This window comes from Gobius niger, assembly GCF_951799975.1.
Source record: "Gobius niger genome assembly, chromosome: 17".
Taxonomy (NCBI): domain Eukaryota; kingdom Metazoa; phylum Chordata; class Actinopteri; order Gobiiformes; family Gobiidae; genus Gobius; species Gobius niger.
Window position 1 is genome coordinate 21401984 of NC_136868.1, and position 9599 is coordinate 21411582.

At 39.5% G+C, this 9599-nt stretch overlaps 2 protein-coding genes across 2 annotated transcripts in view; both read right to left on the minus strand.

The window, feature by feature from the left end:
- Positions 1 to 1404: 1404 nt before the first annotated feature.
- Positions 1405 to 7663, minus strand: ppp1r2 (protein phosphatase 1, regulatory (inhibitor) subunit 2). The gene is made up of 6 exons (XM_079575546.1): positions 7317 to 7663; positions 4996 to 5103; positions 4417 to 4500; positions 3975 to 4081; positions 2928 to 3113; positions 1405 to 1838 (listed from the first exon to the last, which is right to left on the minus strand). The coding sequence occupies exons 1-6, from the start codon at positions 7445 to 7447 to the stop codon at positions 1819 to 1821; spliced, it is 636 nt and encodes a 211-aa protein (XP_079431672.1). The 5' UTR covers positions 7448 to 7663; the 3' UTR covers positions 1405 to 1818.
- A 164-nt stretch (positions 7664 to 7827) lies between these two features.
- The window catches only part of LOC306977021 (protein ANKUB1-like), a 3646-nt gene continuing 1874 nt past the window's right edge, over positions 7828 to 9599 (minus strand). The window contains exons 5-6 of the mRNA XM_079575172.1: positions 8031 to 8849; positions 7828 to 7936 (exon numbers count right to left, since the gene is read on the minus strand). Of these exons, the coding sequence (XP_079431298.1) occupies positions 7837 to 7936; positions 8031 to 8849 (919 nt within the window). The 3' untranslated portion in view covers positions 7828 to 7836. The remainder of the gene's footprint in view (positions 7937 to 8030; positions 8850 to 9599) is intronic.

Here is a 9599-nt window from a genome sequence, read left to right on the forward strand (position 1 = left end):
AAGAAAATGTAACATAAACTAAACATCCATGTTTTTGAGCATGTAACCAAAATAAGTTTGGGTGATGCCCAATAATTCAGAATTGAAATATAATCTCGTCAAAGTGTCATTGATTCAATTTTCTGAACTCGCATGTCTAGAATTGCTGACCAAACATGTAGGAGGGATGATCCTCACATGCAGACACATCTCCTGCCCTTTATCCTATTAGTAGTCTTATAGTAGTAGTCTACAACTACATCCACGTGGGTCTTGCTATGTTCTGACGCCATCTAGTGGTTCTTATTACAGCAGACATTAAAAAAGGCAAGTTATGAGCAGCATATTGAAATGATCATTATTTTTTTTTATTAATAAAGGGGGGTTGGGGGGCACTTTGATCGCTGGAAACATGCAAACCATCAATACGAAAATGGATTCCACATTTAACAGACAGTGCAGATCAATCTCTTATCAAAAAGAAAAGAGGAGGGGAGAAGATTGGAAGGAATAACATAAAATCTAATTAAATTAACGCACATACAGGTACATAAGAGGCACATTCTACAGATCACGTCACTTGTTAGGGATAGTTGTGTCCAGTGGAAAAGCTTTTAAGCATTAACTTTAATGTACAGTGCACAGTGTTGGCTTCAGAATGTGTTAAAAATCAAAAAAGATCTTGTTAAAATACTACATCTGATCAGAATACAGCATACACCACACCTCTTAACTCTTTTTATTGTTAGGACACCAAGACGTTTGCAAAAAGCCTCTGCTGTTGGTTTCAAAAGCCTACATCAAACCAGCCAATCAGAGCAAGCCATAAAATAGGAAAGCATAAACAAAATCGGCAGCTTCTATCAAAAGTGTGTCAGTCCATAAATAACATTTTACAAAAACAATACTGGCATGTCTCCAATTTTAAATAGACATGTTGTGACATTGTTAATCTGCCCTCATACCCTTAAGTGGTTCAGTCTAACAACTTCATGCTTTTCCTCTCCATCAGTAGTATTGTTGTTACCGGCATAGAATAAAATAAAATTGAAATGTGGAAAAATACCACCAAAAAAAAGGAAAATTACTGTGTAAAACAAAGGCAAAGTAAGCATCGGTGTGTGTTTTGTATGTATGCCTGTAGTATTTTGTACAGTGCAGACTTTTCTGTTCTGTACACTCAAGATGGTATACAGAACTGTCTTAGCAAAGTTCTGTAGTAAATGATTTATACAGTAATAACAATAATACTACAGTTGTCAATTATTTCAAGTCATTCATTACGGATTATAATGTTTGCAACTTTATATATGTTATGTTAAATTGGGGGTTTTAGTAAAGTGGAAAATATACAATAATTTTGAACAGAGAGAACAAAGATGGCACAGGACAAACCAAGGTCAAGGTTAAGGTCAAATGACAAGACATAAACTGGAGTAGGTGAAAAACGATGGTCAAAATCCACTCAATGTGATGGGCCTTGACAAGGCAGTGGGAATTTTGCGGTTTCGAAGTAGGTGATCGGCGTCTGCAAAACTGACTTGCGCACACTGTTCACATCCACCTAGAGTTTTTAAAAGCATGGCTCCTTTTTTTAGGGTCAGAGCTTTCACGACTGTGCAGAAGCGAATAGGGAAGAAGGATCTTGGCAACAGGTGTGGGGAAAAAAGTCCATCCTCACCTTGTAGGTTTGCGTAAGTGTGAAGTGGAAACTTGTATTGCACAGTTCGAGTGTAGAAGGGCGATAGATCATTGTTGTCTGATGACGGCCGAGTGGTGAAAGCAGCTGCATTGTCCCCTTGGATTTTGAGTTGAACCGTCAAGGTTAAAAGGCGTCACCTATGAGTCCAGAGATTCAGCTAAAAGGAAAAAAAGGAATGAATGGAGGAATCTGAAAATGTTCCATTTTCATCAATCTATTGGAATCTACATCTCTATGTTGCCATATGGACTATCTGAGAAACTCAACAAATAAACTACTAATGTTTAAAAGAGCTATACCTGATTTCTTTTCTAGTTATGGAATGAATATAGTTTAGTCTTAAGTATATAGTAAACTCAGACATTTGTGGGGAAAACACTGTAGATCTAATTATAAAGCATTTGTAGCAATTTCATGAACATGGAGGCTAGTTTTCTAGCATCCTTGTGAAAATGACCCTGAAAAGTGACCCTGCAAGTAGTGAAATGTGCCTATAAACATGTCCCTGTAAAGAATTGGGATGCTACAAATATGTTAGGAAGATTAGGGATGAGTTTGTACCCCCACCAACATTTCAATTTAGTGGCTTCCTCTTTCATTGTTTGAAATTAAAACATCAGGTATAGGGCCTTTAAGCTTCTAATCCTGTAGCTTTGATTGCAATAGGATGTGTTCACGTTATAGAATTTGGTAGCATCATAATCTTAAATGGAGGGCAGGGTTTTTGAAAGAAATCTCCAAAAAGAAAATGTACAAATGTTGAAACTGATCATTATTTGGAAGCAATTGGATTCACAAACCAGCCATATTAATCAGCTGTTAAGTCCTTTCTACTGACAACACGCAAATGTTTTCGAACATTGTCACCACTATTGGACACCTTTATGAGAAAATGACTGCCCTTAGTTTATACCTGCTGACAGAGCAGACACTGAACATTGTGTCATTTGTTTCATGTAGATTGTTCCAGTAATGACAGATGTATAGGCCAAAAACCAAAACAAGAAACTCTGCATTTTGACAATTACCACCATTTAACTCTTGCCTGTCCACCTCCTAAATCTTAAACTATAGATAATAATAACCTATTAACTGTTGTTACAGAACAAACAATGAGATACAATGCATATAAAACTATTAAAAAAACAATAGAAAATTTAGTATAATTTAGGATCCACGTTAAAACATTCTGTTCACTTCACTGCACTACCTCTCTGAAATACCAGCCACAGGCAGCACTTTTTACCTTCCTGAGGAGGGTCAACGCTAATCTCCTCTGCATCCTCCCGAACCTCGTCTGTATCATCTCTCATCTCCTCATCCTCATCTTCCTCTTCTTCTAGCTCACTGGCAATGAGCTGACGGGCCAGCTTGATGTTCAGTCCCTCATTGTAATGCATCTTCCTCATCATCTGAAACTGTTTCTTTTTAGCTGCAAAAAAAAGGATAAAACAGTTGAAAAAGAAAGTAGACTTTGTCCACATTTGTGACCATGTCTGTGCAATGAACTTTGTTTAACTAAAGGTTATCAAAGAGTACTGTACTGTTTGTATGTGTGTACTGTATGTCATGTTTTGTATGTGTGTGTACTGTATATCATGCTTTGTATGTGTGTGTACTGTATGTCATGCTTTGTATGTGTGTGTACTGTATGTCATGTTTTGTATGTACAGTATGTACTGTATGTCATGTTTTGTATGTGTACTGTATGTCATGTTTTGTATGTACAGTATGTACTGTATGTCATGTTTTGTATGTGTGTACTGTATGTCATGTTTTGTATGTGTGTACTGTGTCATGTTTTGTATGTGTGTGTGTACTGTATGTCATGTTTTGTATGTGTGTACTATATGTCATGTTTTGTATGTGTGTGTACTGTATGTCATGTTTTGTATGTGTGTGTACTGTATGTCATGTTTTGTATGTGTGTGTACTGTATGTCATGTTTTGTATGTGTGTGTACTGTATGTCATGTTTTGTATGTGTGTGTACTGTATGTCATGTTTTGTAGCCCTCAGGTATGTTATATCGGTGGTATGTTTTCATCCCATGGGACTGCGGATGGAAATTAGCTCTGAGGTAAATCCAGCATATTTACAGCACTAGTTGTCTGTTAATTAATGTGTTTCGTTCCATTGACATGAATTTATAAATAAATAAAATAAAATAAAAAAGTCAAACCATTTGTGTATTTTGTAGCTAAATGAGAAGAATTTACTTAAAACATTTAGTACGTACTTATGACTAGCCAGTGCAAATGGGACAGGGGCTGAATTAGATTTTAAAAGTTAACCTTGTTCTTCAGGAGTCATTTCCTCTTCCTCCTCTTCACTGCTCTCCTCCTCTTCCTCCTCCTCCTCTTTCATAAACCTGGGCTCACAACCTTCGGCAGCGATCAGTCTAAAATGAAAGTACATTCAAATAAGCATCTGGGAAGCGTAACATAAAGTAGAATTGGTTCCAGCCATGGACTTCATCTTTTGTAGAACAACTAAAAGGCAAAGGACACACATGAAACACCTGACCATATAAAGGAGCAGTGAAAGGGCAGAACTGCAACACTTTAGTAAGTTTTTATGGAAAAGATAGTAGCCTGGGCAAAACCATCCAGTATTAGCAGTTACTTCCACAATAGTAAACTTACACCCGGCAGCAATCCAATGTAATGTGCAAAATGTTTTGATAAAAAAAAAAAAGGCTAAAAACAAGACATTGTCTCTCTCATTGTAGCTTACTTTGAAGCAAGGTCATCTGCTGTGAGGGCGCTTTGTCCGTCTGAGTCACTTAATGCCCCTTCATCATCATCATCCCCAACCATTCTGAAAAAGATACATATAAGATGAATATATTTAATAAAAAGAAACAACATATAAATCTTATAGCAGCCCTTCCCAAAGCTCAGCACGTTGCGGCCCCCCTCAATAATCCAAAGATCCCACAGGCCCCCTTCAAGAACATGAATTCCTATTTTGGAAAATCTGTGATGCAACACACATATACAAATAACAGTGACTATAGGCTAAATATTACATGTTTTATAATTACATAAATCCATATACAATTCATAAAAAAAAAAAAGATGTGGTCAACCTCTGCAGGCCCCCAGACTCCACTTTTAAAACCACTGTCATAGAGGAACAAAACCTGAGGAGTGGAGTGCATGGTGAGGGCAGAGAGAGGCAGACGGTGACCTTCTGTGTAGCACGGAGACATATTGAATTATAAAACTGCTGAGACATCCCTTTAACAACCTGATCAGAACTCCACAATGGCACCTCTGATAAACACATGCATAAGTACAAAGCATTAACAACCTGTTATATGGTGTGCTTGGCTCATCAATCTTCATCAGGCCGTAGTCTTTGTCAGCGGGATGGTACGTAGCTAGTATGTTCATTTCGTCCCATTTCTGAGATTTCTTTCTATAAAATGCAAAGAAACCAGATTAGTCAGATTGTGCTGCATTTTCCATATTATCAATTAGCCTGCTCAGATACAGAGGTTATTGGCGATGTCTGTACCTCACAGGCAGAGACACAACTCTTCCAGGTTTAATTTAGGACTATGGCTGCCCCAGTTCCTAGTAAAATTAGAAACTGCTGAAAAAGAGCAACAGTGCTTCTGTGTTTTCATGCAAGTCACAGTCACACTCTTACTAGGAATCAAGTTACAGAATGAATTATGAGGGGGCAAGCGTCATGATTTTTACCAATTTACAGGCTTCAGTACAAGTTATCCACAAGGTTCTTTTTTATCTACTATTCACATTAACACCCAGACACACAGCAACACATAAGGTTATAGTGCTTTGATTGCATAACACCTCAAATGCAACCTTATCCTTTTGCCCCTGCTTAAATTCAGAGCAGCCCACATACTTGAGCCAACACAAAAATGTGTAATACTGTGCTGTGAACTGATCCACCTGATTCTCCTTGGATGGAACCAACTTCGCACACACTAAATATAGAGGTGAAACGGCCTGTGACGAGTCTCTCAGTTGTAACGCTTCAGGGACAACTTTGTAGGAAGGAGAGTTAACTTGCTAATTTTACAATGGTCAAAGGGGAGTAAGGAGACCAAGTCATTCTGTCTTTAGGAATATGAAATAAACTACTGTCATATTCCTTGATTTGTGAAAATGTTTTTACACTACATTTCTTTGACTGTAGAAAAATTAAGGGGGAGTTAGGAGATCCAGTATAAAAAGGTGACATGTAACCATCGCAGGCTACAAAATAACTGTACATTATGGCAACTTATGACAACATGTCCATCTTTTCTGAGCTCAAGATATTTTAGATTTCCATCCATCTACAAGTCAAAGTTCCCATCACTACTAGGATGGGGCTGAAAGACAGTGAATAAGATATTTGGTTTCATGGCAGCATTCATGAATTATATATGAGGTATCACTGTGTGAGGTACATACACAAAACTATTGCCTTAATGGGAGGTACTGAGTATTCGCAAGTGACACTTAACGGTTTTACCACTTGATGCATGACAAGCATCGAAAGATAAAACCTGTGTTTTTCTTATCTTTGATCTTGTCAGGAACAGAGTGGTAAATGTATTTTATAATTTGTATAGGTGCTATACATAGTATAAAACATCAATTAACTAGAACTAGAAGGAAGGACATGTTTTGTTTAGCTTGTTTGGTACAGGAAATCCTGCTAACAAATAAAAGTGGCTTAAACAATTTGAAAAATGTCACATTGTGTTTGCAAGGATCAGCGACAGGACACGACATGCAAGTCATGGACAGTCCCACATTTCATTTTTAGTGCTGGAGTTTCTTGCCATTTTAAAGTCACTCTTAAAGAGTATTTGGCATCACAGTGGTGGGACGTCATTAGCTAAAAACTGCCATTCTACTGTGCCCTAATTTCACACATTGCAGCTTGGAAAGCACTGCTGCTTATGTAGGGCACATTGACTTCATAAAAAGTGCATCAACACTTTAAGCAGATCTAGATTTGTGTATTTCATACATTCTTAACACCTGCTGTCGTGTAACAAACTGTTAAACAAACTGACAAAGTGTTTCAAGTCAAAGATAAAGATTATATCTTGCATGCAGGACGATGTGATGGTGACCCAAAAGAGAAGTGGGTTACAACAATCAGGCATCACCGATGGTGACCTCGGTCTCACCAATCTCAAATGCATCACGAGCAGCCGTCAGTGTGACAAAGTAAAAACTCTTTAGGGCAGTGTCAGGAACTAGCTTGGATTGTTAAACAATCTTTGGGGAAAATACTTACAGTACTTAAAGAAAATGTGCATTTAAACAGTTGTGTTGCTGTATAACAACATAAAGTTAAACTGCTTACTTACAACACAACAATCCAATAACCTATTTATTCAACACGTAAAAACAAGATCACAAGTCATGGAGAATTAAAAATGAAGATTTACCAAAATTAAGCAAATAAGAGTCGACATGCCCATGTATGGGAATTCGTTGCAATATTTTAGAGGGGTGTGAGCAGGAAAGTTCCCGACACAGGCAGTTTGCTAGCTGAAAGTCCATAGATGACAGTAGACAGAAGAGTTTGCATGCTAACTTAGCTTAGCTAGCTAGCAATCAATTGCCTCAAATTCCTGCTTAGGTGAGCGTTAAACTTACTGCTGGTCATCCTCTGTGAGTCCGGGTGCTTGTTCGGGGACGTCTCCTGGAGCTTCAGTGGACAGTGTTTGGACGTTGGCCCCAGCGTTTTTGTTTTTTAGGATACCTTTTATCGGTCGTGGAGCTGCCATTCCCACCACACGCTGGGTGCTGACAGGTTGAATGCCTCCCTTGCCTTAGTGTAATTACCGTAGCTCAGGTATGAAATCCGACCCTATGGCCAGAAGCCGAACCTCATAACTGCACTGTTAAGAAAAAACGCAGGAGAGAAACAGGTCTGATTTTATATGCTCCTGTTGTTCGGCTGTATCATGTCCATAGTGCGCCTAAACACTGGCGGAGGAAAGTAGTACAGCCAGCACTAGGCGACATTACAGTTATCGCGAGATTTGCTTTAGATATATTTAATATTTGCAAACTTAGTAAATCTAAGACTTTTTACTGGAACAAATAAAGGTGTCATGAAAATAAGAGAGCCTAAAACAAAACTTTAATGATTCATTTAGCATAAGTCCTAAGTTCACAATTTCAGTTCACATACTGAACATGTTATTTTTGTTTTTTTTAACAGAGTTCTTGCTATACTCAGTTGCTTTAACCAGGGTATTTCTGTGAAGGCACTGTAATAATAATGAAAAAAGACACATTTAGTTTTCATTTCTATTCAAATCATTGCAACTTACCAAGAAGTGATTGTCCAAGATTGTACTGTACCTTGCAGCAGCCAAGCTGGACACTGCATTCTGTCTGGCAGCTCCGGAACAAGATGTATTTGCAATAGACTTCTGAACAGTGGGTTTAACAATGCAATGTAACGAGGGAGTTAAATATTGACCTCTTCCTTTATGGAGAAGCGGCAGTTTCACTTTATTCTTCTCTTGTTTTATCGTTTTGTGTTGTCCAAGTAACTGTGGTCCCCTCTTGGCAAAAATCGGATCTTCTAAAGGTGAGCTACTGATGTTACACAAATGCTTATCATCTTTAGATTTGATCATGAATTGCTCTAGATTTGTAGTAGTTCCATTTGATTTGGAAAACATCTTTTCCTTGTTAAATCCATCAATGAACAGTATCTCCCCCATTTGAAGTGTGCTTGTGTAGTGGCATCGACTTAAGGCCACTTTTCTTTGACACAGTCTTGCCCACTGTTTGACCTTGATATAGATATGCATTGGTAATGATATATTTGGGAGGGATACTACAGAGAACAGCTTGTTGGCCAAGTACCGCACACAATCCCTATGACCATGCTCAATGGCAAGATTCAAAGGTTTACGTCCTCCAGGATCCCGACACACTAATGCCAGAAGGCTCCTGTTAATGAAAAGCTTGATGATATGTAGGTGATTATTGGCTGCAGCTACATGGATGGGGCACTTTCCCGTGTCTCTATGTGCAGTCCTGTGGCACCACTGGCGACAAGGATGTAGACCCACTGGTTCCTCTCCATTCGCTCTCCTCTCCAATAACCAGTCTGCAAGGTTCAGGTGGCCACGAGAAGAAGAAATGTAGAGTGCCACACGTAGTTGAAACCTGTAAAGAAAATATTTGAATGAGGGAAAGGGGCACTAACATGATCCATCCATTTTCTTCCGCTTTATCCGGGGGCAGGTCGCGGGGGCAGCAGTCTCAGCAGAGATGCCCAGACTTCCCGATCCACACACACCTCCTCCAGCTGTTCTGGGGGGACCCCGAGGCGACACCAGGTCAGCTCGGCGACATAGTCCCACCAGCGTGTCCTGGGCCTTCCACAAGGTCTTGTCCCACTAGGACATGCCTGGAACACCTCCCACGGGAGGCGGCCATGATAACTAACATGATAAATAAGTTAATAAATAAATACACACCTCTAAATCTTGGCCATCATGCAAATATTACATGTCTGTATACTCAATCAATCAATCAAAACTTTATTTATAAAGCGCTTTTCATACAGAGTTGTAACACAAAGTGCTTTACAGATTAAAAGCAGTTCCCGCCCACCCAACCACCCACTCTTCCAAACAGACAACACTGCTCTCCCCACCCCCCTCCCCATAGCCACACACACAGCCACACACACACAGCCACACACACATACACGATGAAATAATGGACGTAGTGCTGAGTCTGGGTACAGATGAACCAGGTAAGGAAATGCCATCAGAGGAGCCGTCTGCACCGGGAGCGGTACATCAGCCACAGCCACAGGGCACCACCACCGGACACCCAGCGGAGGTGCAGCAGAAGCACCACACCTCCATCCGGGCACCCAGAGGACAGTGCCCACACAGCCACAGCCGA

Coding starts and splice junctions, on each gene's coding strand:
- ppp1r2 (XM_079575546.1), bottom strand. CDS start 7,447: ATGGCAGCTCCACGACCGATAAAAGGTATCCTAAAAAACAAAAACGCT. Junction 4,501..4,995: donor CCAAGCACACCATATAACAG/GTTGTTAATGCT, acceptor TATCTTTTTCAG/AATGGTTGGGGATGATGATG. Junction 4,082..4,416: donor GCAGATGACCTTGCTTCAAA/GTAAGCTACAAT, acceptor CTTTCATTTTAG/ACTGATCGCTGCCGAAGGTT.